The sequence below is a fragment of the Corvus hawaiiensis genome, chromosome 1 (genome assembly GCF_020740725.1).
Source record: "Corvus hawaiiensis isolate bCorHaw1 chromosome 1, bCorHaw1.pri.cur, whole genome shotgun sequence".
Lineage (NCBI taxonomy): Eukaryota > Metazoa > Chordata > Aves > Passeriformes > Corvidae > Corvus > Corvus hawaiiensis.
In genome coordinates this window covers 39,372,638-39,399,647 of record NC_063213.1, presented here as the reverse complement: position 1 = coordinate 39,399,647, position 27,010 = coordinate 39,372,638, and the positions used below count along the sequence as shown (strand labels likewise).

Sequence of the window (27,010 nt, the reverse complement as noted above, 5' to 3'; positions counted from 1 at the left end):
TAATTCACAAGAATGAAAGTGCCTCAGAGTTGCTTATCTAAATCCAATTACTGCTGGTCAAATTCATCCCAGTACAAAAGTTCCCAAGATAAAAGCATACATTACCTAAATACCCAGAAATGCAGACTGTTTTCAGTTGGGTGGATTGTGCTCTGAGCAGTGCTTGAGGCCTTGAGTGAACTCAAATGCTGGGGACATAATTGTTAAGCTCTGAACTCGGAAATTACATGATAACTCCATTGATTTTTACTGAGCAAGGAAGAGTTCTGTACACCAGTTACTCAAGTTTCAATTCCAAGCTTCACTTTTTTTGAAGTATACAAGCAGTAGTTGGAATCAGGTAAAAGCTGTATTTTGTACGTGCCTGTGCACCCGTTGCCTTGTAGATGAGGATGGCAACACATGTGCAGGACTGAGTTGGGTGAGTGGTAAGAGACTCATCCTGTCTGATCCCACAGATATCTTGTGTTATAGGACTAGCTGTAGCCAACCTGGAGGTTGCCTTGAAAGACAGAATATGATGTGCCTATCCCAGAGGTTTTTTTTCCCCATAAAAACATGGAAAAGCTAAAAAGTTTGAGTGGCCCCCACCAGCCTGGCCTCCTAGGAAATCCATTCTTTGATGCAGCAACTCCGGGTCACAGCTGTCACTCAGCCAGCTTCCTCTCTTGGCATGTTGCCTGCCAGCAGTGGGGGGGGGGGGTGGCACCTGGCTCCTGTGCCTTGAGCCAGTCCTTAGCTGAATCTCACTTGTCTCCTAATCCTAGCTGTCCACTTACCTTTCCTGCACCCTAGCTTCCCACAGGCAGGAGGAGAAATGGCTCAAATTCCTTGTGTGCTTTGGGACAGCACATTCTCCTCTGTTTGGGTTTGGCTGTGGTTAAGGTTCATACATCTTACAAGGGGTATCACTCACAACTGGATGGTTTCCTTCAGGAGCTATCTCCATTTTAACAGCAGTTATCAAATAACTTCCTGGAAATGATCATGTTGAGCTTTGTCTGCAGTGTAAGTGCTGATCGACCGCCTGCCTGAAAGCTCTTAAAGTGATCTGCTTTGATGTACATACATTAAGGGCTTATTTTGCATTGTTTGCATCTTTCCTGAGTCTCTGCTGAGTAGGGTGAAAATGTGGGGTGCAATGGGATGGGGCTCTTGAAAGTGATTTTTGACATAGCTCTATAGCCAGGACTGAACAGGGAGATTGTTTCTCTGTGCACAGCTCTGTGGGCTCTTCCCTTAGTTCTGCCTTTTGTGTGACATGGGGTCAGTTACTGCTGTTGGTGAGTGAAGAGTTTCTAAATGACCTTTCGTAACTTTAATAGTGTATGTCAGATGACTTGAACAGTTTCACCCCATACTGATATATACAAGAGAAATTAAAATTGGTTATGGTTGTTAGAAGGTATTTCCACCCCCAACTGAATGTTTTCTTGGAATGCACGAGTGGCTGGGCTGGGCCAGATAGGAATTTGTTTCAGCAGCTGTGGAGGTGCCTTATGTTAGAACAGGGACAACATGCGATGGTGCTACTCTGATATCCTCTCACAGTTTCTGGTGGTATGTGACTTCCAGAGCACAAATATGTCTTTGCTTTTAATTTCATGAAAGATTTTCCCTCCTAGATGCTGTTCAATAGCTTTTTGTAATTATGCATCTGTGGGACATCAGTGTGGGCTGTAGCAATGCGTTCCCCAAGTAACTCTTCATTCTGGAACCTGTGGTTTTTAAACTTTGTAATTTTCTGGGTAGTCCGGATATATTGTGAGAAACAACAAAGACAACTAGTCACTATTTCACTGCATGGGTTCTTCATTAATGTGGTGAAGTCCTAGTCTGTGCAGTTGCTCCTGATGTGGAAGCTCTTTCAAAATCTGACCACCTGGTTTTAAATGAAAATTATTATTACATAAAAAAGAATTAAAAGCATAATTGAATATAAACAATTAGAAGGTTTTTTAAAAGCACTTGAAGAATTTTGTTTGTGGTTACTATGCATTTAGATAACACTTCAGGAAGAGTATCTGGAAACCTTTTGAACATCAATTTCAGTTCAGATGCTCAATAGACACATTCTTGAGGTAGCCATTTCTCAGATTCATTATGTCTATTTCCTTAGACAGAGTGATGCAGTAGGTTATCCTTAATGATACAGCCATTATTTTGAAGCGTTGGTAATATGGCATTGAGGTGAACTCAATTCTACAGTCATCCTTTTATGACCAGAATTTTTGATTCGATATCTTTGAAAGAGTACTTCCATGAACTGTAGTCAGGAGAAAATTAAATAGTGCTCACATTTTCTCATGACAGGCAGCCATACCTTTTATTTTTTTACATTAATTATATTAGTAGTTTGTAGAACACAGGTGTGCAGGCTGTTGAATTTTATAATAATTTCCATTTAAATATAAGAAAACAAGAGGTCAGCTCTTGTGATGTATTTTATCCTTATTTTTTTGAGTATCCCCATTGAAGAATACATTTTTTGTACTTCTGGGTGAATCTAATTGTGATTAAAGGTAAAACAAACAGAAAGCCACACAACTTTGGAGATGAGACATAGCTTAATACTACTCTTCACACATGAGAGAAAGAAATATGACTGCATTTGCAGGAACAAAATACCTTCCTGATTTCGTGCAGCACACAAACTAACATTCTTCATCAGAACTGATGTTCTGATTACTGTAGAATAATTACTTGAAATATTTAGTAAAACAGTGTCCAAATTAATTCCAATTACTTTCTTATGGTAGCACTCAGGGTTTATAGCAGTAGATTAAATGGCCGACATATGGCTAATTGCCTATAACAGTGTTTGTTATTGTGGGGCCTCTTACCACTCTGATGTCTGTTTTTGCAAACGTGAAGGTGTGCACATAACTTTGAATGTGGGGGGAAGCGTTTCCGGAGCTGAACGGAATTCTGTGAGTGAAATCTCTAGTGTAACTAAGTGTTTGCAGGATTGCAGTACATAGCAAATAACTCTGTGAAATCTGTAATAAAAGCAGTGGAACCACAAATGCCTTTCTCTGCTGGCAAGAAATGTAAACTTTTAGCTCTCACATGACTTGGATGAAACAACATATCAATTCATTAGGAGCGGCTGGACTGAAATGGAGGCTGGGTGTTAGTTGTTTTTGGCGGAAGTTTAGGTAGGGGTTGTGTTTTATTTGAGGTTGTTGTGGGTTAGCCGCTGATTTTTGTTGGATTCTTTTTCCATATATCTGTCTGAAGCCTGTTACTGTACAAGATAGGCAGGTTTTTGCATGTTTTTCCATGTATTTGATATTAAATCTAAATATATCAAATAAATGAAGATGCACCACATGGGCCAAATTTCCTGGTGGGTAGGTTGACCCACTGAACAGCCATAGATCACTGAATTGAATTTGGCTTTGCCTTCTCAAGACACATGCTCCAATATCTTAGAGGCCAAAGTCAACTTCAGGTACTACCATGAAGAATTACAAAATTAAGTGGAACATAAGTGAGTATAAAGGCCACTATTCTGGAAACACCTGAGGTTGGAAAAGCATATGATCTCATGGTTAGCATTAAATCTGTTAAGTATTTGGTTGGAGTGAAGCCAGCTATGGCAGAATAAATTCTCAACTACCTGCCCATGTACCCATCACAATGCAGTGAACAATGGCTTGTGCCTGCCTGCAGAGCCCAAAATCCTTCTGGACTGCAGAGTCAGCAAAAAAAAAGGGGGTGGAAAGACGTGAAGGGGAGGAAGGCTTGTATGACTTTTTTTGGTTCCTAAAAGAAAGCTGAGTTGGGACTTGATTTAGTTTACACAAATTGTTAATGCCCTTAGGTCCATTTTTCCTCTTCCTGGCTGGTTTTAGACTGAAACAAATGAACTAAAACATGCTTTTTCCTCCCCAAATGAAAGTCAAATGGAAGCAAATGCTTTTGTGGGTTCTTAGGGAAAGGAAAAACAGTGAAATGGAAAGTCTCATTTCATGAAAGCAGAGTAAAGAGAGAGGGAGAGACAGTGCCCTTTATCTTAAGCTGAGTGGCTACATGTCACTTGCAGTATGGAAACTTCATCTGAGAACTTTCTGTCAGGCACAAAATTGCCTCAAATTTTTTGCAGGTATCAAAGAGTATGTTTAGGCGGGCTATTCCCAGTCTTTCCCATTGGTGCTAGTCCCCTTCATGAAGTATTTAAATGTTTTCTGGGTCCCAGACTGAAACCCAAGAGTCCCTTTTACTCTTTGTTGTGGTACCATTCCCTTTTTGTCTCCCTGTTTTTTTGATTTTGTTTTGGTTTTTTTTTTTGGGCGTGTGTATTTTTTTTCCTTTTTATTTTTGACTGATTTCCTGAGTGTGTCTACGGGCCCATAGGACAGAGAAGAGTGTGGCCTTCCTCCTGAGGCAAAGAAGGGAAGAGCAGCAAGGTTTTCCACATCCTGGTTTCTGGATTTCAAGTAGAAGTCACTAACACCAAGTCTATATTGCTGTTAATAAAGATTAAGCAAATAAGCATTTGTCTACCATACATTTCAATGGTTTATAATTGATGCTGGTTATTTTCCATGGGTGTTGCTTTGCAACAAGGAGATATAGTTTTATTAAATCTTTCACAGTAATATGTCCTTTGTGGATGTAGAAACTTGTGTTTCATGGAAAAGTCCTTCAAATGAAAGCCCAATATGTCAGAGTATCAATAATGCTTTTTAAAAAAATGTGGGAAAGGGCATTTTAAGGGAGGTTCTCTTCAACGAAGACCAACAGAAATGTATCAGTGATTATTTTACTTACTCTTCTGATGTCTTATGTTCATCCATAAATGCCATCTTCTGTGATCTTTTACCAGGATTTTGTGATACTTACTATTAAGTCTGCATTTTTAGTCTTAACCTCTGTGAGGTAAACACAGATACCTATTTTATGGTCTAGTTGTTGAATCTAACAAGTTGTAGCTGCTCGAGTTCCCTCTTCACCATGCTAAGTTTATCAAATTGCAGTGCAGTGCCATGCTATCTATGGGAGGTGATATAAATTCAAATGAGTGTTAACATTCATCTTGAAAAGAGCTGGGAGATGCACACAAACCTCAAAGGCTCTGTTTATCGAAACTAGATAGAGTGCATATACTTAGACATGGATGCATACATGAGCACAGCTGTGCATGCATGCATATAAAAAATCACCATATTTCCTGCATTTTTGTTAATCCTGAAGGAATGTGGTCCCTCTGTAGTTAAACGAAACAAACTATTAAAAAATTATTTTAGTCAAAGAAACCTCCTAACTAGTATCAGTGAAATCCTTACTATGATTGGCATTTGTGCTGGCAGTGCATGGACCAGAGATGGACAGGATGTGGCAACTGCTCTTCAGGGGATCTTTAAAGGTGTTTGAACTAGTGGCATAAGGAACATCTCCAGGATTATCAGATGAACATTTTTCGAGACCTGTAGACCTCCTCCTAGGATATGTATTACATGCATGCAAGAATCACTATGTACTTTACTAAAATATAGTAACGTGTACCTCTGATTTTTGTTTTCTCCATAGGTATGGGAAAATTGTATCCACAAAGGCAATTCTTGACAAAAACACGAATCAGTGCAAAGGTACGTGCAAAGTGTCCACCCTGTGAGTTCATTATCAGTTTGAATGATTGACTGGTGGCTTGACTGCCAAAGCTTTGGCTCCAACTGTGCAATCAACATAATGCACAGTATATTACAAACATATTTAATAATGCCAAAGCTTTGAGTTGTGCTTCCAGGAACATTGCTCATTAATTTTTTTCATTAACAAACAAAATGAAAATCACAAATCAGAACAAGTATCAAATTGCTTCAGCAGAAGAGTAAATTACCTTCTAACCACATAGTTCTGTCTTATTTGAATGATATCATCAGTGATGCAAATTTATTTCCTATATAAAACTGAGAAACCTTTGGGAAAAGTTTCCCAAGGAAAACCTGGTCTAATTTTTATATTTTTGTGAAGTCTTGGCCTATGCTAATGGAAGAAGAAAATATTTTTTATGACACAAATAGATCTACAAGTTGCAATACCAAGATATAAAAATAATTCCTCTTCCAGTTTTATGTTCCTAATTTTTCTGCTAACGTATGAAAATATTTTTAAATGAAATATAGCATGTTTTGTGTGTGTGTGTGTAGCTATATTTGCTGAGAAAAATATTGACTAACGTGTGTAGTAGCATTTCGGGACTAGAATTGTTACTCATTTATGAGTCTGCAATGCCACTGAGTCTGTGGGGGAGAAGCTGTGCTTTAAAATGATTCTGTAGCTTTCTGCTAGTGGCATACAGAATCCTTTTGGAGTAATAAGACCTATTCAAGTGGGTTCTTCTGAAAAGAAGAACATTTCTATATGTTTCTATATGTGTTAGTAAAAAGAGAAGGCATTGCAGTTCTGGACTATCTTGTGAGTAGCCAGATATGGGGTGAAGAGAAGCAGCAGAGAAGCCTTCTGGGGAAATTATGAGATGGGGACAAAATCCTGCCACCTGTACCAAAGATGTTTTTGAAGTTTGTAGAAGTGTGTGACTTTATCTATTGCATGCCAGAAACAGCACTAATTAGGTACTCAGGAGAAAAGCAAGTTGGAAGACTGCAGTTCTAGTCTTAGAAAACTCTGCCAACCCAGTTGGTCATGGGCCATTGTCATAAGGTGCTCTGCTGTTCATTTGCTTTTGCCTGAACGTGCGTTTTATTTCCTTGGGGCACTCTTCTGGCAGAATTCTGGTAACATCACTCTGTATTTCTTTGAATATCACACCAGGAACAACACCTCATTGTGTTTGGGATTTGGTGGGTTTTTTGGCTTTTTTTGGATTGCATTATGAAGGAATACCCTTGTGAGCAGAATTTCCTTTGCTCCCACTGCCAGTAGTAAACAAGGAAAGGAGTGGATCTGTTTGTGAAACACAAAATGTGAAGTGAAAATATTGTAAAGAATATGAATGGTAGAATTTTGAGAAATAAAAACATCAGGGTTTGGTGTTCTTTATATTATAGTTAGCTTTAAGATTATTTTAATAGGAGACATATAACAATCAGTTGGAATTTTCTGAAAGTTTGCTTTCATGCTGTTGTATTGTACTGTAGGGCAGAGATATCTATTTGTATTTTCAAAGATGGATCTTCATGACATAAGTGGTGCCATTAAAAGATCATAAACATAATTGGATTTATTAACAGTATGTTTTATGGCATAAAAAGATGTTTACTGCTTTAAATGCTGGGTACAATTTCCTTTTTCTTCAGTAAGGTTGCCAGAAAAAAAGAAAAAGCTTCTCAGGAATCAGAAGTGGAAGGGACCTGAAGAGGTCAGGACCTGCCTTGGGGCAGGATCAGCTCTAATCCACTGCTGAGGGGTATTTCTGTAACCTTCGCTCAAAGACCTCCAGTGGTGGAGATTCCTTGAGCTTGTCAGGCAGTCTGTGATAACACTTCCTCTTCTCACTATTATGAAGCATTTCCTAATGTCTAACCCAAATCTCTCTTGATGCAATTTAAGGCTATTGCTTCTTTTCTTATCCCCAGTGGACATGTAGAGCAGTGTATTCCTTTCCTTTTTGCAGCAAACATATATATTTGGAGACTGATGTGCATCTGCCTTATCCTTTCCTTAGATGAAACACTAGTCCTTTAACTTTTTCCTTAAAGGCAATTTGTTTTAAATTTCTGAATATATTACACTTTGCTGGTCTCTCTCTGATCAGCTCACTCCTTACTTGAAGAACTTGGAACTGGGCATAGGATTTTTAGATGGCCTAATTTCTATCATTTTAAATAGTACAGAGGGGTTTCATTTGTCTTCTCTGTGATCACGAGTCTCCTCTTTGTTGATGTATACATATAAATAACAGTGTATTTAAAATATAGATGCACCTCTGAGGCACAGGGTGTTGCATGAGAAAAATGGTGCTGGTTTATGCTGAGAGATTCTGTGCAGCCCCTGGTTCTGTTACTCTCTTGCAGTGCTGCTTCCAGCCAGGCATTCCAACACAGGTGCTGTTCTGTGTTGTTGATTATTCCCTCCTAGAACTAGAACTTTTCATTTGTCTATATTTAATTTTATCCTATTTTTTCCTAGATACTCCTTAATTTACTAAGATTTCAGTATAATCTTAAGCCTGCAGAGTGCTTGCAGCATTTACCTCTTTAGTCTCCTCTTCACAGTTAATAAATGGTTTCTCTAATACACTGGACAAGATAATGTGGAAAAGAGTGAATAATAACAGACCTGGGGAAGACTTTTGAGGAAACCCTCTCAGTACACCAGGTAGTGCAATATTGAGCCATTGAGAATGTCTTTAAATTGGATCTGCTGATCAGTTTGACACCTACTTCACAGCATTTTCAGCTAGACCTTTTTTTCTATTATCTGCTTAAGTTATGAAAGAGAAGCAAGGTTTAACTAAAATACATGATACTGAGCTATTTATAAGACTGGTTACATACCAGTTTATGTGCTAGTTTAGACAAAATTATTATAAGGCATTTTTTACTCTTTCTGAATCCATGCTGCATAGGACTAATCACCACCTTTGAAGGTCTGTGAATGGATTTGTACAACTGTTTGCTCCAAGATTTTTCCAGAAGTTGAAACTGTCTCTAACACAGTGGAGTCTACATCTATTCCCTAGAAAAACCCGACAAAAAACAACAAACAACAACAACCACCACCAAAAAGCCCCTCACAACACAACCCCCTTCCCCCTAAACCCAAAAAAACCCCCAAACCTAACCCAATATTCAAACAACAAGCAGGAAAAAGCCACGCTATTTGTTTGCTTCTTTCCTGTGTTTTGGGTCTCACTCACTTTCTGCCAAGTACGAGATTATCTTGTTAAATGAACACATCATCCTGATATGTGTATCCAATGAAGTAGGGTGGATTAAATTCAAGGAGATGATAGAAATTATCACATGATTAGTGATTTCAGAATTTATTTCAGTGTCATTTGTGTGTTGACCAAGGTATAGGGTAAAGCTTAAAGTAGAAATACTTAATTTAGTGAGGAAATTATTTCAAAAACCTCCATGTAACAGCAGATCTGTTAAAATAGGTTAGTGCTTAGCAAGAAATGTTAGGTTTCCTCTTGGAAAGATGAGGAAAACACCTGGCAATGTACTTTAAATCATTCTCCAGTATTCCTCAGATTTTTAAAGAGATACCCACAACATTCCTGTCATGATAAGGAGCAGTGTTATCTAAGGATTTCTCCCTGGTATGAATTAAGCAGTTGGATCTAAAGTAATCGTATAGGTTGCAAGAGAGTTCACTAGGGACACCTTTTGACATAACCTCTCATTTTCAGATTGCTCTTTGTTGGTGGCATAACTGCTAAGTGAGGCAGAGGAGAAGTAACAATCACCCTGTAATAGAACAATATATAAAACAAAATAAGCACAGTCATGAAAACATGGCCAGAAATCTCCGAACAAAGCAAAGAACAAATACATGTGGAGAATAATGGAAAACAGACACATGATTCATTCAGATGTTCAAACACAAAACCCCTAATGAACAAGTTGGAGAGGTTTGGCTGCTTTTGCTTTTTCCCTTTCCCTCCCCTCTCTCCCTCTTCCCCTTGCACATTTCCCTTCTGGGCCTACTGTATTTGCTAATTTAAAAAGTAGGGGAAATGAAATAAAAGAAACCATTCAAGAGAAGTGTTAATCTGAAACGTGTAGACTCTTCTCTTTCCAGCCCTCGCCGCCCACCCTCTCCAGCCTGGCTTGCCTTTGATAGACCTACGTGCTCAGAGCTGAGGGAATGAGTAATGGTTGTTTCACAGTACAGTTTCCATACCTCATTGCAATGGAATACAGAACAGTTAATCTGCCAAATACACAAGCCCATTTCTTAGAGTATGAATTACTGTCATCTGCGTCTGCCCTTGCAGACACTGTAATTGCATGCATGCAGATTTGCTTCCTGGTTTAATCAGGGGCTTGCATGATTTTCAGTATTTTGCTAGTACCTTAGAAGATGAGCACAGGAGAATGACTAAAAGTCTGAAATCCCACCTGTAGGAATTATTTTTTTTAATAAATAAAACCTATGAATCACATTAATTTGTAGGAGACAAACACTTTGGTGGTACATTCTTCATTTTATGTACATTTTTTCAAACCATGGGTGACTTGATTTGTTGAATAGCAGTGTTAGTCTTAGGAGAGAAATGTGCTTAACATGACAAGGGGAACTAAAGTGACTCTGTTTATAATTTTAATATTTCATTACGCCATTTTTCTTATTGAGTAACATTAGCAATGATCTATTTCTTTTTAAAATAAGAAAACTGGGGATGCAGATATGCACTCATTAGGATTGTGGTAGGTTTATGATAAAAAAAATGCCATGAAGTCGTCTTTGTTAACCCACCATATATCACATACAATTTTATTTCTCCAGTTTCCTTGCTGTTTTTTAGACCAGGACTTAAAATTTACCATGACCTATTTTATAAATTGAGAGTTTATTTGTGTAACAAAAATGGAATAACTGGAGGCTTACTATAAATGCTGGAGATAATTGGAATGGCATGATAAAGTGGTGTTTCATATCTCCCAAAAGGAGTCTGTCCTGCCTTGTGTAGTGTTGCTACTCATCTGCTTAAGTTCACCAGCATCCCTAAATACTCTAATGCATTGGAGCTTAATGAGCTGGAGGCTTCTGCTCTGGTGTTCTGATAAACAAAGCTTACAATCATACAGTAGATATACCTTGGTATGTATGTTAGATAAAATACTTTCAAAACTTTGAATTTAACAGAGTATTTTCTGCACATATTCTATGAAGAGTGAAGGTTATTTGTGATTAAATAAAATTATGCATTTTTACTTTATATTTTTAAATTAATATTCTTATCGTTGAGATGGCCCAATTTGGTTGTGACTAGCAATGTGAAGCAAGTCTATGTAAAATAATAAGCTGATGGGAAAGAGCTAAGCTACATAGAAAGCTATTTAGTTAATAAATTTTATTTATTGGGAATAAGCTCAAATTACAATAACTGTGCTGTGTAATTTATGATTCTCAGAATTGCCATTTTGAAAGGGAAAAAAATCCAGACAAGTAGGTCTGTGCCTGATCACAGACTGTAAACTGTTCGCACTAGGAGGGCATGCACAGTGTGCTTCAAGGGGAAATGGATCTTGTAGAAAGTAAGTAATTTGTAAAACAGACTTATTTAAGTTTGAAACTCTAGACTTGTGTAGCTAATAAATCAGTCCTGTTTTTGATGCCAGAGTAGCAATAGATGTGCTGATTTTTTGTGCATTAGTTTTGTTTGCATTTTTTTTTCCTTTTTGACCCACTCCAAAGCATTATGTAATCAGTGGCATAATAGTTCTCAAGTTATTAAAAGTGTAGCGATATGGAATATTTTAGTTCAGCAGGTTTTCTGAGAGTGAGGCATTTGTGAAAGCCGGGCACGTGCTGAGTGTGGGGCAGGAGCTCGGCAAGTTTTGTCTGTGGCTCTGCTGATCCATCTCACTATTGACCAGTAGCAGCCACAACTGATCTGGTCCTTCTGTTCCTGGGTCTCCTGAACAGAGTCCACAAACTATGCTGAGTAGTACTACTTTTGGTTAGCAAGCCAGCTGATAAAACCAGATCTCCAGGGCTAGAAGGACAAAGTCTTCAACAGTGTCAATGAATCCCCACTTTGAAACAGTTGAAAGGAAAAAAGCAATGCTATGTGTTTTGATAAGCTACATTAAACAGTATGAGGCTAGTTGTTTAAAATTTGTAAATATTTGGAGGTTTTTTAGTCTGTTTTCTGGGGTTTTTTTTAAACTTCAGTGGTTTTTTACTTTCACTCCTGTGGTTTTTATAAGTAAAGGTTGAAATAATATTTTTTTCTGTTTAAATTAAAAAGTGATATTACTGTGGAACCACATGAGACCAAGAGTCAAGTTTTAGGAAAAAATACCTAAAGGAGACATCTAAATACCATGATGGCAGGCATACATCAAAATGAAGTGAAAAGAATTGCCGATAAAAAAACATGAGGTTGTTCACTCACAAACGAAGTGTAAGTTCACACCCTAGCTTAGCAAATAGAAGCTTGTTTGATCTCAGGGCTCATGAGCTATGATGCTCTGTAAATCTGACCACTTTAGGAAGTTACCAGAAACTATATGGGAGGTGGGAAAGCTGCATATATATATAAAAAATAACTACATAGTTGTCTCCTTGAATTTACAGATGATGTATTCATGGATGTTTAGGTATTATAACAAAGCAATTTTCCTGTCACCTGTTGGTTTGGCCAGCAGGCATTATTATGTCTTGGCAAATGTGCAAGTGTTCTGTGAAATATCACTTCAGCTTGGAGGTAGAGATTCTCCTGTCTGTATATATTTGAGTGCTTTTCACATCTGCTGAAGTGAAATAGGAAAGGATTCAATGAGTTGTGCCCAGCAAGTCATTGTAGCTGGAGCATGCCAGCACTGGCCACTGCGTCACCGTGGTGAGGACCTGCCCCAATGTCTGCAAAATGCTGCTGCACCTCAACAAACATTCTTGACTGCATCTAAACTGTGCTCTGTCTCAAGCAAGACCTCTAAAAATTGTTTATTGGGTTTAAAGCCAGGTCCTCTACAGAGGAAACTCCTTCCTAATTAGTTCCCCAGACACTTTCTTAAATGGCTTCTTTGCAATTAAGGAAAACATTTCCTGCGTCATTATCTTTTCGTAAATGAACTCATGGCCTAGCAAATATTTTCTGTAAGGAGACCCAAGATGCTCAAGTATTTTATGACATATCTAATCTGTGATTATTCTTAATTTACTGCTTCCAAAATCTGCAGGTCCATATCACTGACAAAAATTGGTTTACTTTGTTTCCTTCCCGAGAAATAAAAAAGTAGACTTTCCATTTATACACAGTGATTAATGTTTTGATTCATTGGTCTGTTTAAAACTTTGCCAATAGCTTAGCATGCACTTGAAATGCATTTTGGGACTGGGTAATGCTAGTAGGCTCTTAGTGGTCTCAGCAGACTTGAAAATATCTATTTCATATCAGAGAAATGAACAGAAGAGAATTTTTTTTTTAATCTGAACAGTGGCTCATAATCAGCTTTGTTGAAAGCTTCCTTACAATGCCTCAGCTTTTTCAACTGTCTTGAAGAATCACTTTTCTTAAACTTTTTTTTCTGACGCCCTGATACAGCATCCTATACACCAGTAAATCTGTTTGGCCTCTAGTTGCTTGAAGGCAGGTCATCTCTTCTGAAAGCAACAGTACTCTGTTCAGAAGTTACTTTCTCAGAAGTCTCAAGTCCTCAGCAGCAGCTGACCAGTAGAAACCTGGGGCAGAGGCAAGAGGAGGACAGTGTCCATCCAGCTCCTTAGTTTTGCTAGAGCTGACTCTGTTAGGCTCTCCCAGAGCATACAGCATATGCAAAATACATGCTGTCTTGATATAGTGACAATTTGATAATGAATCCAATTGACAGGCTCTTATTGAACGTGGGTACTCAAGAGGAAGCATTCTGAATTAGATCTGTGAATTACAGCGTGACTTCACTTCTGTGGTTTGCCAGCAGAGAGGTCACTGCTCGCTTTTCCCCTATTACTGCACATCCCCCGCTTTTGTTTCGAAGAGTAGCGTTCTCTTACCCAAGTGAATTAAGTAAATGTTCTCTTTCTTGGTCGAGAGTATACTGTGAAAATGGAACACTAAGAGACCATGCCATCATTTTTATTACATCTGTCTTTCTGGGTGTCTGAGGGCTGCCTGTCCGGAGATGGTGCAGGATTGCTCAAACACGAATAGATGTGCAGCACAGGAGAAAAGTCATAACTGCTGGCAATAAAGATGTAGCTCGCTCAATGCTGATCAAAAAACCCACCCACACCAGTTCTGGGGAAGAAACTGGCAGGCATTATTAATATTGCTCCATCTATTCAGGCTGTGGTAGCCATATACAGTTATGTGAGCACTAAAGCTCTAGGTGCTAATCAACAGTACAGAAAACAATTGTACTCTATAAAAAACTAATTAAAAGGCAACCTTGTCCTGTGGACTTTGCAGCCCAGGTCTTTGGAAAAGAGCAGGGTCCACAATCATAAGTAATATTAGGATTTTGAATGGAGTTAAATGGCGTTTCTTTAAATTACTGAATTCTCCACGAAAAACAAACAAACAAAAAAACCCAACAAAAAACCCAAATTAGTCTTTCAGCTCTCTTGGGAATAATCATACATTTGGATAACATTTAGTGAGTTTTTTCAACCCAGAATGTTTTGAGGAGAGCTAAGTTTATAGATGAGAAAAGGAGGAGGCCATGTTAGGGGTGCTAGAAATGACTCTTCTACTTGATGAAATAGTTTTTGTCTGACTGGGTCTTCTCCAGGACCAATAATTGGCTGATGTTTTCTTCCATTAGATGGCAGTGGTGTGATATGTGGTTTCTCTGGACCCCCAAACTATAAGTTTTAATAAAAAATTAAAAATTGTTAAATTTTCTTAGTTTTGTTTCCAATTTCAGAGTCTCCAAGCCATCAATTTTTTATCTACATAGAAGTCTACAATTTATTGTCCAGTTGAAAGCAAAAGAAGACTGGGACTTTCGAATAGAACCAAGTTAAATATTTTCAGAAAATGGGCAGCTATGTAGAATTGACACTCAGTGCTTCTCTACAAGAAATGCAGGATGGTTTTAGTTTTGGTCTACCTGAAGTAACTAAAGTAACTCACTGGTTGCTCCTCTGTGGTGGAACCAGAGCTTGTGCTGGTTTTGGCCAACAAGGAGTTTGTGAGGGAGGTACAGGTATGAGAGTAGAGGGTGGAAATGGTAGGGAATGCTTGAAGAGAGGAATGGGAGTCACTGCAGCAAGTTGTAGCATCACAGTTGGGATAGGACATGGGCAGAGGCAAGAAAGAAGGGGCTCAAATGTATAAAACATCTGGCTTTCTTTGTGTCATTGCTTACATAATACTCTGTTTCATTCTAAACAAAGGACAAAAAGAGTTGGGTTTTTTATATGATCTTCATATCATAAAGATCTTTCAGGTGCATTCTGTTGCTGCTTGGGATATTAGTTGTGCTGTTGTTTTTTATTAACTTATTAAATATGGAGCAGTAAACACTATTTATTTTTAAATTAATTGAAATGGACTTGTTGCCCTTAATGGCTTTTTATTAATTGAATATTTTTGCTAAGCTGTTTGCTTTCAGAGCAAAGGTTGCAGTCAGGAGATGGGGGTCAATGGGACCTCCATTTAAATGCATGTTATCTCTATGTTAATTGCCTGCATATTTAACCAACCAAGCATGGCATTCTGCATAAAGTAAAGGTTTTTGTGGTCAACCTTTAATCACAAAGCAGCAGGAAGAAGTCTGAGTGACCTGGTTTGCCTGAGGTATCTTGGTTGCTCTTGTCAGTCACTTCAGCTCACAGTAAATTGCAGGGTAAATTCCACATAATTGATGGAAGATATCTTTAGAAAAAGCCCCAAAACTGAGGGGGAAAAAAAAACCCTGTGCTCAGAATTTTAGTGTTTATTTTTGTTTATTTGTTGCATATTACTTCAGTAATTTTCTTTATAAATAGAAACAGGGGGTTTTATTGCTACTATAGACAGTTATTAGAGAAGAAAGTAATGGAACAGACATTAAATATGCTTGGAGTTTTGGAGACATACATATTTATCAAGTGGGGTGAATTTGAGTTCTTACATCAGAAAGAATTGCATAGCTCTGCCTGCCATGCTCTACTTTCTTGGGAATTTATTGCAGAAGTGGTAAAATTGTTACACTTAAAGGAGAGGGGTGTATGCTGTGCAAAAAATCCTTCTGAGGTTGCTGGGATTAACAAACCTCTGCTGTGTTTTCACCAATGTCTAATAATGAGATTGAGGTTTTGGAATTTAAAAGTGTTCGAGATTGCTACCTCTGTCAAATTTGCTTGAATGGGGTCAGTCAGTTCAGAAGTTATGGGAGAGGAGGGGCTGACAGGGAAATATATGTAGATATGTCTGCTGTATATTCTTTGCCTTGCTTTCTGCTTCTTTTGTAATAATTCCTGGAATCCAGTTGGCCTTTTTGAGCAAATAGGAAGTTGACACTTTTATGGACATTTCAAAGGGCAAGGGCATCATAATGTAAAACCAGAATTTTCTCCCATGTGCATGACTGCACTTATCTACATTTAATTTCTTCTTCTGGTTTATTACCCAGTTGCTTACTTTAATAAGGTCCTTCTGCAGTTCTTCACAGATGCCTCTCCTGTTTTGTCTCCTAAATAATCTTGTCACCTCACTGCTTAGCCTCTTCCTGTCACTTAGAAGCAAGTTGTGCAGTATGGGTCCTGGCAAAGTTCCATTTGGAAGTCCATTGGTGCTGTTTCCCCCTTGTAAGAAAGATCACGCCCTCTACCCTCTGTTTTTATCTTTTAACCAATTGTTTATCCAAGAACTTTCCCTCTTAAGCTATGGCTGCTTAGTTTCCTGAGAAGCCTTTTGTGAGGGGCTTGTCAAATGTCTTTGGAGATCTGAGCAGACTGTATTAGCTGGATCACCCTTACCCACAGGCTTATTGACCTTTTCGAAGTACTCCAATAGGTCTGTGAGACAAACTTACAAAAGCCCGGTTAACTCTTTCCACATAATGTATTTCCATTGATTTTACTCTGTTTCTGTAATTTCTGGTGATCGGACATCAAGTTTACAGATCTTTACATACCTGGATCTTACCTGGGATGTTTTCAGAACACTGGGACCATGTGTGCCACCTCCCAGCCCTCAGGTACAAAGTCACTTTTAGAAAAAAAAAAACTGCACACCACTTCTTAGTGTGTGTAGTCAGTTATTACATCCTGGAGCTCTTTTCAAACTGGGAGGGTGAATACCATCTGTTGTTGCAATTTGTTAGCGTACACTTTTGTCAATTTTTCCTATAACCTTCTCTGTGGTCATTTAAAATTAAGAGTTGCATCTGTTCTGGGCTTCCTAAGCACTCTGAAACAGCACCTAAAAATGCGATCTTTGCAATACATCCCATTTTGCTCAATCTGTGTAGGGATGATAAAAGTCCTCTATGAGCACTCCCCTTACTGCTTTTCTGTATTGTCCTGCATTTCAGTTCTTGCAGGTTGTGTGTTGCTCACTGCCATGTTTTGTCTGGTCATTTCTACCCCACCAGCACAGCTTGCTCTGTCTTTGCCACGCATGTTAGATCTTTGTGTTATGATCCGCTCATTGCCTCGCTTTCACTGCTTTTCTGTGACTGTTTTCTGACTGTAGTATGTATTTAATTCACCCATCTTATTTCTTAAGGGTTAAAACACTTAGGGAGCCACTAATGTTTCAGTTGTGTTGTCAGCACTGCATTTGAGTGACTCCATGGTTACTTTGCCACTTATTTCGTCCACTTAGGTTCTCCAGCCTGTTGTTTTGTTTGCAAGACGAATAGATCTAGTGATCACCTTCTGATTTTCTCAAAGGTTACCTATTCCTCCATCTGCTTGCCTGGAGAGAGAGATTGTCATCATTCCAACCTGCTCCTTCCTTCTGGTTAGCTCCAAGTTCTAGAGGGACACTTTCAATGCAAGAAGATGCAATGTCAGCAGCTCTCAGTGGAAAAGACCCAGCACTGGATTACATCCTGCCTTCCCACCTGAGTCCTGTCTTGAACTGGCAGCTGCCCTAATAGACCTGGGCCTGTTGCACTTGTGTGCAGCTTTCCCATGGGGAAAAAATGATAGTTGGCATAGTAAATTAGTTAATTCCCACTTTAATTTCTTCTCCCGAAGTATTTGATAGGGTTGTTCCTACCACTTTTTTCTATCCAGGTAACCTATTTGACCTCCCCTCCTGTTGCTGCCCTAAAGACAAAAGCTAGTTTGTTCCTTCTTTCATGCAGCCAAACTCATGCTACTGTGGCCTCAGTTTAGTTCTTGGAAATGCTGAGGTTCTTCTTACTCACAAGAGTATAGAGAAGGATTGGTGAGGAATGGAAGATGTAGCATTTAAAAGAGTATTCACAGAACCAGAACAAAACAGGAATGTCTGTGAAGAAATCAGTATCTGGTATTAGGCAAGGGAAAAAAAAAGTGGGCACAATGCTGGCAGCAAGGATAAGTGAGAGTAAACAGGCCATGATTCAATATGGGTGAGAGTTTCTGACCACCAGAGCAGCCAAGTTTTGGTACGGAGGGTGGAGCAAACTCAGTTTTTATGACAAGGGGAGTTGTGTCACGAGTCTGCTTGAGAGTAGGGTCAGGATTCTTGTCTGAATGCATGCACTTACTTCTAGGAGTTCCCCCAGTATTCTGCATCTGGAGTCAGGCAAATATTGTAAGATGTATTTTCATACAACTGCTTTAATAGTCTCAATAGCTGCACCCCCACAAGGAGCTGGGGAGGGAGCTGGGAGACACGTTCCCTTTAGGACTGCTCTCCTTGGGGCCATTGTGGCTGATGTGGCAAGTGGGCTCTGCTGGATGCCAATTCAGGGCTCTTGGGACTGTGGCAGTCCACAACATTATCTACAGCCTCTCTGAGCAAATCTTTACCTGGAGGACAGCTTCTGGGGCAGCTCTTCAAAGAAAAGGACTGGCTTTTGAACTCAAATAGAGGGCAACTGTCTCAGTCATCCTTAGGCAGGCCTGCATTGGGGTGCATGGGAGTGTGTGGGGAAGCTGTGATGGCTGGCTGAAATGCTTGGGAGCAGGAGCTGGAGGAGTGAAGTGTAGCTCTGTTACAGTTCATCTCCTTGCAAATTACCTGTGTGTTTGCCAGTGTGAGGCCTAGGAAATGTCTGCAGGTTTGCACATTAAAGAAAAAAACCAACTCCTAAATGGGTTTTGTAAAATTAACCTTCAAAAGCCCAGCAAGATGAGCGTGCTGTGTTTTGGAAGTGAGGGTAAGGCAGAGGAATGGCTATGAAATGTTCTTCTATTATTTTAAGTGTAAGTTTCGAGTGTCACCGAGTCATTTCATATTAATAAGGCTTGTAAGAAAATAGGATTTTCAGATTACACTTTTAAAGCCCCATGTTCTCACTGTGTTTTAGGGAAGAGTGGAAGCACATGTTACCCTTAGGACTAAGTGAAACCAGAATTTTTGTTTTAATTTGGACAGTCTTTACTGACACTCGGCTTCTGGGTTTGGCATTCCTGAAAGGGAGAAGAAAAGTGGAATGTAAAAGGGGAAAAAATTTCCAGTCAACATTTGGTTTGAATTTACATACAACTTTAGAAAAGAATGGGAAAAAGGTACCATTATAATTACAGTGTAGGTCCCCTTTAACCTCAGAAAAATTAGCTGTTCTGTAAATCTCCCCTATGCCTTTCTTTCTACATGCTTCATCAGTATCTGTTATTTTATCCTGGTAAATAATGATTTAAATGGACGGAACTTAGCAATACAGAAATGTTTGGATTGGCATATAGAAAATTGTGCTTTGTTATTTATTTTACTTGTTTTATTTATTTTATAAATTGAATAGCCCCCCACATTCCTTCAGAAAACAGAAATAAGATCTAATATTATAGGTTATCTCCTCTCTGGTAGAGATCCAAAGATTTAAGATCTAGTCTGTTCTATTAGAGACATTGTTGGGAAATACCTGAGTTAGGCTAAAGAAGGCCTTCAGTTCTAAGGCTTCAGTTGCCCTTTGCAGAGCAGTGCTATCAAGGAGCTTGTGATATATATGGAGATATATGTAAATATGAGTGTATGTGTGTTGAAGTACTTTATGAGAAGTTGATGTCTCAGTCCATCTTATACAACACCTTGAATCATTATGATGCAGGAAGAAACAATTCTGCACATTTAAGTATAAGTTATACAAGGCTCAATTCATAAATAATAACTAAAACTATAATTTTGATCTGGTGATAAACTTTCCTAGAAAGAGTAGTTTAATTATCAAGATCGGCGCTGACATTTGAAGTTGACAGTAGGGTTGAACTCATTAATGTTTCCATTTTGCATGTGTCATTTACTCTGCTTTTTGAATTTTCTGAACATAAGATGGGGCCACCTCAGGATGTGTATGCTTAGTATTAGATGCATGCTGAAGCACAGCGCTGAATAAGGCTTTGAGTTTCACTAAAATCAATCTTCTTGATGAAAAACGTGTCAGCTCTGAGGCATCCTGGTGCTTCAAAGTTCATTTTAGGACAAAGGATGCATAAGCTCACTATTACAGAACCCACAAGTGCTGCCGCTTATACTGAGCCCTGCACCTCAGTATTTTGTTTTATAGGACTCTTAGAAATATCACAGGCCTGAGGATATATTTGAAAAGCTTCCTCTCCCTTTCATGATGATGTAAAGGTAGTGTTCACGGGTCTGACGCACTTGGAATGAATTTGATCATTACAGCTAGACTGTGTGTCAAAAATGTTATCTCCATTATTTCAGTAAAACCCTATGTGCTTAAGATGGTGGCAGCCTCTAGGAGTACGTATCCCACTCACTTGGAGAGGACATTATACTCCTGGTATTTATGTTGGCTGGCCTGCATGCTTGTTTTAAACATATCCTGTTTGGATTTTTTGGATCACTTTTCAGATTTGGGGCTGAATCTTGGTGAAAAAATGAAATGTTTGTCAACTACTCTCAAAACCAAGGTACTGAGGCTTATGATGTCTCAAAGTCTATGATACTTTAGAGAAACACATTGCTGCAGCTAACAAGTGCTTGCTTGTTCTGTTTGCACTACTGCCTCTGAAGATGCATGTGCATCAGTCCCTGTGATTAAAATACATTTAGTGGATTATTTTGCACAGTTCTGTAAACTCATACATCTGTTTGTATGAGTGTGAATATCTCCTTTAATTATTAAATGGGGATTGCTAGATGAGTAAAAACTTCTGGAAAGCTCAGAGTTAATGTAGAAGTGAAGAGGACATTTTTCTTTGCAAGCTTCTGGGAGCAAAGAAGGTATTTTACACCAACTGGCAAAGAGCTTATAGGGCACACTTCCAAACCTTCAGAAAAAGTTTCCCACAAAGACTTTTTTTTTTTTTTTTTTTAAAGTCATGCTGCAGGAATTAAGTTGGAGATATCACTGACCGAAAGGACATTTTTTCTGAATGAGCCGAGAACCAAAGGAAATGACTCCGGGGCTTGAAATCCTTTTATTTCCTCTGTGGAAGATATCTGTGCAGCTGAAATGAACCATTCTGGCTGGCTCCAAGCCAAACTTTATGGGAACTGAGATTAGGAAGTTCTATGGTCAAAATAGCCATTGAACAAATTGCTTCCAGTATAAAGCCTCAAATTTCCTGATAAAGCTAGAGTGTTTAACCCTTCTTTTTCACTTGGGTGAACAGCCAGCCTGTTGTGAGGCACAAACTGTTTATCTTGTTGTGGTCCCTGCAGTGCTTTCAGAATTGCCTGCAAGGGTTTTGCTGTTTTTTACTTTTATGTGAGGTAGGCAAAGCAAACCCCAGAAAAAAAGAAGTTAGAACAGTTTTGGGTGATGCTTCCCACTTAAGATAGCAGGAAAAGTGCTATAAACAAGACATCAGATTGCCAACTGCAGTGTATGGCATTTTCGTCTTGCAGCCCTTTCTGAAGGGATGCTTTATTTTGTTTTATGATGGTAGCTGGCTTTCTTGGCCTTCATGAACCAAATGAAGAGGCAGCAGCAATAGCAGCTGTTCCTCTGAACTGCACTGTTGACTCCAGAAAGTGCTCAGCAGCAGAGTGCTCTGACTGGAGCACCAAGTCTGGCCTCTGAATGATGTGGCATGGGCTCACTGATCTCCGAACAAAATTACCTGATTTAGAACAACAAAATGCTACAATTTTAGTTATGGATTTCTTTTGCTGTTACCTTCAAACTGGAAGGCCTGGAAGGGTGGCAAAGAGAGCTAATGCTGGAACTGGGAGCAAAGACCAGGTGTGCTGATGTGTCCTTACCCACTGTGCTTGGAGCTACATTGAGCCAGCTACCTGTGCCCCAATCCCCTTGTGCACATGCCCATCACTTTTTCATGTGGACGGTGCTTCCAAGCAGAGCTTGTACCCCGTGTGTGTAGGCTGTATTTCGGGCAGTTCTTGGAGAGGATGTTGGTGATTGCACTGTAGTCATGGAGCTGCGACAGGATGTGGCTGCATCCGCTCTCTCTGTCCCTACCAGCACTGTTTTGCTCCCCAAAGCGTGTATGCCTTTGTGCAACCTAAATATAAAAGTCCTAAATCTTAGACAGGTGTTGCCATCATTTCACCTGAGAGACTAATTCCCGAAATAATAAAACTCATTATTAGTAAGTTTTTTTTTCTTTATACTCAGCCTAAATTTTGCTTTTCCTAATTTAATCCCACTACTCTTCATTATCCTTCCTCCCCTACCTCTGGGCACCACACTAATTAATTCATCTCCCTCTTTGGTTTTTGCTTCTTACCCTTCAATATTATAGTTCAATGTTAAAATGCACTCCTCTTTTCGTGTATTTACTCAGCTCAACAGGTATATTTGAGCTCCAGCAATCTTTCCTTGTAAAACTTTCTGCTGACCTCTATTCAATGTTGTTCATCAGTGAACAAACTCTCTGGTTTGTTTAAAAATTGCTGGTATGAAACTGATCAGAACAAGATGCATTACCCCAGCTAAGTGTGTGAGTGACATTGTAAACTGGGATTTTATGTATCAGTGCCTTTAAACCATTTTTGTTTGCTTTTTCTTGGGCTTTTTTGTTGTTGTTGTTGGTTTTTTTTTATTTATTTAAAGGCAGATTGATTGTAGTTTTTATGATCTGATATGTAATCAAACTAGAGTCTGACACTTCTTTAATGTATTTAGGAAGTCCTATTTAATAAGTATTTAAGGCATAGGTGATTTTAATAATTTGATGATTTTTTCCATGTGATATATATGGGGGTGTCCTGGCATGAACCTTTCTAAAGTCTCGACTTGTGTGCCTCTCCTTTTCCATCACTGCTATTTCTGGAATGGTTTCTTAACATTTTGAGGCCCCTTCTTTACTATTCTGCCCTTTGTTGGTTAAATAAGTACTTAGACTCTCTGTTCCTTAATGACATTCTATCTTACATTTGTACACAGCTATCACATCTGCCCTCCCTCATTGTTTTTTTCCTGCTATTATCATCTGTGTCCTAGATATTACGTGCCAGTTGCAGGTAAACTTTAACAACTCACTGAGGAAACAAATGCTGTCTGTCATTAGGCACCTGAACCTTGACAAAACCATCATTTCTTCTCTTCCTTCCATGAGTATTAATAGACAGGCTTGGACCCTTCAAATGAATCTTTTGGCCTTAAAAGTGGGACTTTATACCCTAAAAATAGGTCTTTGGGTGCTCCACATGAGGGTTTGAGCTGTAAGTGAGGAGTTTTACCCTGAAGTGAGGCTTTGTCCATATGATGGAGGCTTTCAAGACAAGGAGCAAAGCTGTGGGCTCTAAAAATAAGGATCTAGGCTGTAATAGAGAGCCTTTGAGGCTCAGAGGGGGCCTTATAACTCTCAAAAACTACCTGAAAGGAGTTTGTAGCAAGGTGGGGTCAGTGTTTCTTCCCAAATAACAAGCAACCGGATGAGAGGAAACTGCCTCAAGTGGTGCCAGGGGAGGTTTAGATTGGATGTTTGAAAAATATCCTTCACTGGAAGGGTGTTCAGGTATTGGAACAGGCTGCCCAGGGTAGTGGTTGAGTCACCGTCTCTGGAGTTGTTCAAAAATACATGTGGATGTGGCACTTGCAGACATGATCTAGCAGTGAATATGACGGTTCTGGGTTAATGATGATCTCAGAGGACTTTTTCAACCTTAATGGTTCTATGAAAAAGGACACTTAGGATAATTTTTACATTTAAAAGTCTGCACTCCAGTTTCAAAGGGAGCACAGTACCATCACATATTACTAATCACCTTAAAAATAAGAAAAAAAGACCCAACCAAACCCAAGTAGTAAAAAAAATAAAACCAAGCCCATGTCCCAGCTGATGAGCAAATAAAGGCTGGAAAGAACATGTCCTTGTCATTTGGCAAATATGGTATATTCCACTACAAAAAGTGGGACTGATATGAGCTTTTCCTGAAAAGACTAAGTCCTTTATTAGAGATGATGTCTGTTAGGATATGTTGGCCAAGTCCTTCCGCAAAAAGTCCTGTAAATTACTGTCTGAAAGTTCTCCAGGACTTAATATTTTGATAGAATGAATAACAGAAAAATAGTCTGGTTTTCTGTCACCTGACAAAGAGGAGACCATGTCTCTCTGGACCGTGTTTCCATGGTTGATTAGGAAGAAAGGCCAAGCTGTGCACAAGCGCTGATGATACTACTTGGCCTGAGGAAAATTGCTGTAGGCCACTAATAAATGCTGAGCAGGAAAGCTAAGAATAAGGAGTACTCTGAAAGAATGCTTTAAATTCATGCATTTTAAGTCTTTACCTTAGAGATTATAGAAGAGTCCTGATGGATACTACAGGAAGTTTGAGTAAGCTCAAACTGGAGAGCTGTCACAAATAATGAGCTACTGGTCACTTCAGAGTTAATAGACTTGTGAAGTGGTTTTGCAGTGTTTCTATTTAAATGGATCAGCAATAGGACTAAATTATTAATAGTGAGAAATTTTATTCCTTTTAAGAGTTTAATGAAATTAAGATCTCCTCACAGGTTGGTCTACTAGTCTATTTTGAGATCCTTTCAAGGAAATTGAAGCTACAGGAGGAGGGAGGGTGAGGTTGTCTTTTAAGCACAGTCTCAGAGGGAAGTGTTGGCAAAGCTAGGATTAAACCTTCTGAGTTTTCTATGCTGTCTCATGTGCATCTCACAAAACTCTTTACAACTGTCTCCAGGAGGTAAAGAATTAATAAAATTGATTTAGACCAGAAAAAGATTGCATTAATTGGTGTAAGAAAATTAAACAGGGAGTCATGGCAAGTGAAATAAATTTACTGAATGATGAAGTCTGCATTTTAAAATCCTGTGTAGTAAACCTGAGTTTCAAAAAGGAGATGCCCCCTTTTCCATGTTGCACAGTTGTAGGGAAACATGATGATTTCTGGCCATGCGAACTACAAGAAGGGCTATGAAAATTCCAAATTTGTCCACTGAAAACATGTAGCAGTACACCTCATGCAAGTTACAGCTACCGTGACTCAGGAAAATAAAAATATAGAAGTCGTGATGGATAAACAGTTGCAGATGTGTTCTCACGCATATGCTTTTGAATTGATAATGAGTTTATTGTGGCCATACGTCCTTGTGGTCCTTCTCCATTAGTGTTTGACTCCAGTGAGTTTCCCAGTTGTCATTGTTTATGGAAAGTACTATTTAGATTAGAGTGAGGCACACTGTAGTCTTGGAGAGACGACAGTATTCCATCAGCATTTGCCATCAGAAAGCAGGAGTGTATCATGGTACTTTGCTGTTTTAAAGTTTTAACTTGACAAGCTCAGCACTTTGTTTTTTTCTAGAGAGAATCAAGTGAACTGCTGAATGTAATGTTACACAATGAAAGGTTATTGAAAGCTAAATAAAAATCAGACACCTGTATTTCATTTTAAATGATTGACTGAAAATCATGTCAGTCAATGTTGTTCCTGGAAAAGCTTAAATATGTCAGCGCATCCACTGTAAGAACAGACATAATGTTTTGTATTTAAGTAAGCTGCTTTCTTGTGCAATTGTATCATTGAGCTCTGAAGTAGTGTTGCCATAGCAAATTGCTATACATTCTTTGCTAATATTGTAAATATATGGTTTTTTATAGCTCCAGTCATTCTAAAAAGATGCGTTGTTTTAAACTGGACATTTCTGGAGGGCTGAGCTTGAAGAAATTTGTACTAAAATATCTGGTGAAATATTGGTGCTTATTCTTTTACAGACATGGCAGTACGTTTTTCTGATTTGTAAACACTTTTGAAAAACATTAAGTTTTCATTTGAACATTTGTTAGTAAAACAATAATTCTTTAAAGTGTTGATTTCGTGGGTAGTTTAAATCGCTACATATGACTGTTTTGCACATGGAAAATAGTGTAGCTTGTGAATGAACACATGGGAGGTATAAACTCTCTTGACCTATGAATCTCTTCGTATCAGACCTGTATTTCAAAACTGCAGGGTTTGCAGTAATTCTTATCAGTCCATCTTTAGTTTCTTGCTTTTTTTTTTTTTTTTTTTTTTTTTGGAAACTCTCGACCTGATTTCCTAATCTATTGTTGCAAGCAAAGCTAACACACAAATCCCATGGGTGTCTCTATCCCCACATTTATGGCTTCTAAATTGCTGTTCCTTAACTGATAACTCTTTTCTTTAAACCACCCAGGCAGAGGTAATGCCAGTGGAAATCAAGAGTCATTCTTCCAATGTCATTAGTTAATACATTTCCATGAAACTTGTTTGGTAGTAGCAAGCCCCTCAATGCTCAGAGGTGTAGGATCCTGCAGAAGGATCGAGGCAGAGCTGGCGCTGCCATCTTTCAAACAAAAGGATTAGAAATGACAGCCAGCTCTTCTCTTGACTGACTTAAACAATCGCTATCAAAATGATTACAGTCATGCTGCACTCACTCATTTTGTGCTCTATATGCTAACACCAGTGACGGGATAGAGGAGAGGGTGTTTTATATGCACTGGGCTATGTAGTTGGGAATCTGCTAGTCACTTGTCTCCCGTGTTGTTATTTCCAGTAATATCCTTCATGTTGAAGCTTGTTCCAAATGTCTGAAGTAGTGGGGAGAGGGGATGAAATTCTCCTTGCAGCACTCGCCATGTATTTTTTTTGAGTGACAGGTTGCTTAACTTCTCTCTGCTTCAGTGTTTCCCCATATGGTATAAATGAGGATTATCTGTCTATCTTGGATTCTTCCATGGCTTGCATCTCTGAAGTATCTGAGTGCCTCCCAGTCTTGGATGCGTTTGATCTCCCAGCACCCCAGGATGTGGGAGACGTACTGTTAATCCGATTTTACAGAATTTTAAAGAAAGTGTGTGGTAGAGCAGATTTTCCAGGACAGTGTTTGTTATGAGACTTATTCCCTCTAACCATATATAATACCCAGAG

General features: G+C 38.9%; 1 protein-coding gene across 3 annotated transcripts in view; it reads left to right on the top strand.

The window, feature by feature from the left end:
- The window catches only part of RBMS3 (RNA binding motif single stranded interacting protein 3), a 709,804-nt gene that overhangs the window by 383,114 nt on the left and 299,680 nt on the right, over nucleotides 1–27,010 (top strand). For all 3 annotated transcript variants that reach the window (XM_048301460.1, XM_048301476.1, XM_048301468.1), the window contains one exon: nucleotides 5,536–5,594. In XM_048301460.1, the coding sequence (XP_048157417.1) occupies nucleotides 5,536–5,594 (59 nt within the window). The remainder of the gene's footprint in view (nucleotides 1–5,535; nucleotides 5,595–27,010) is intronic.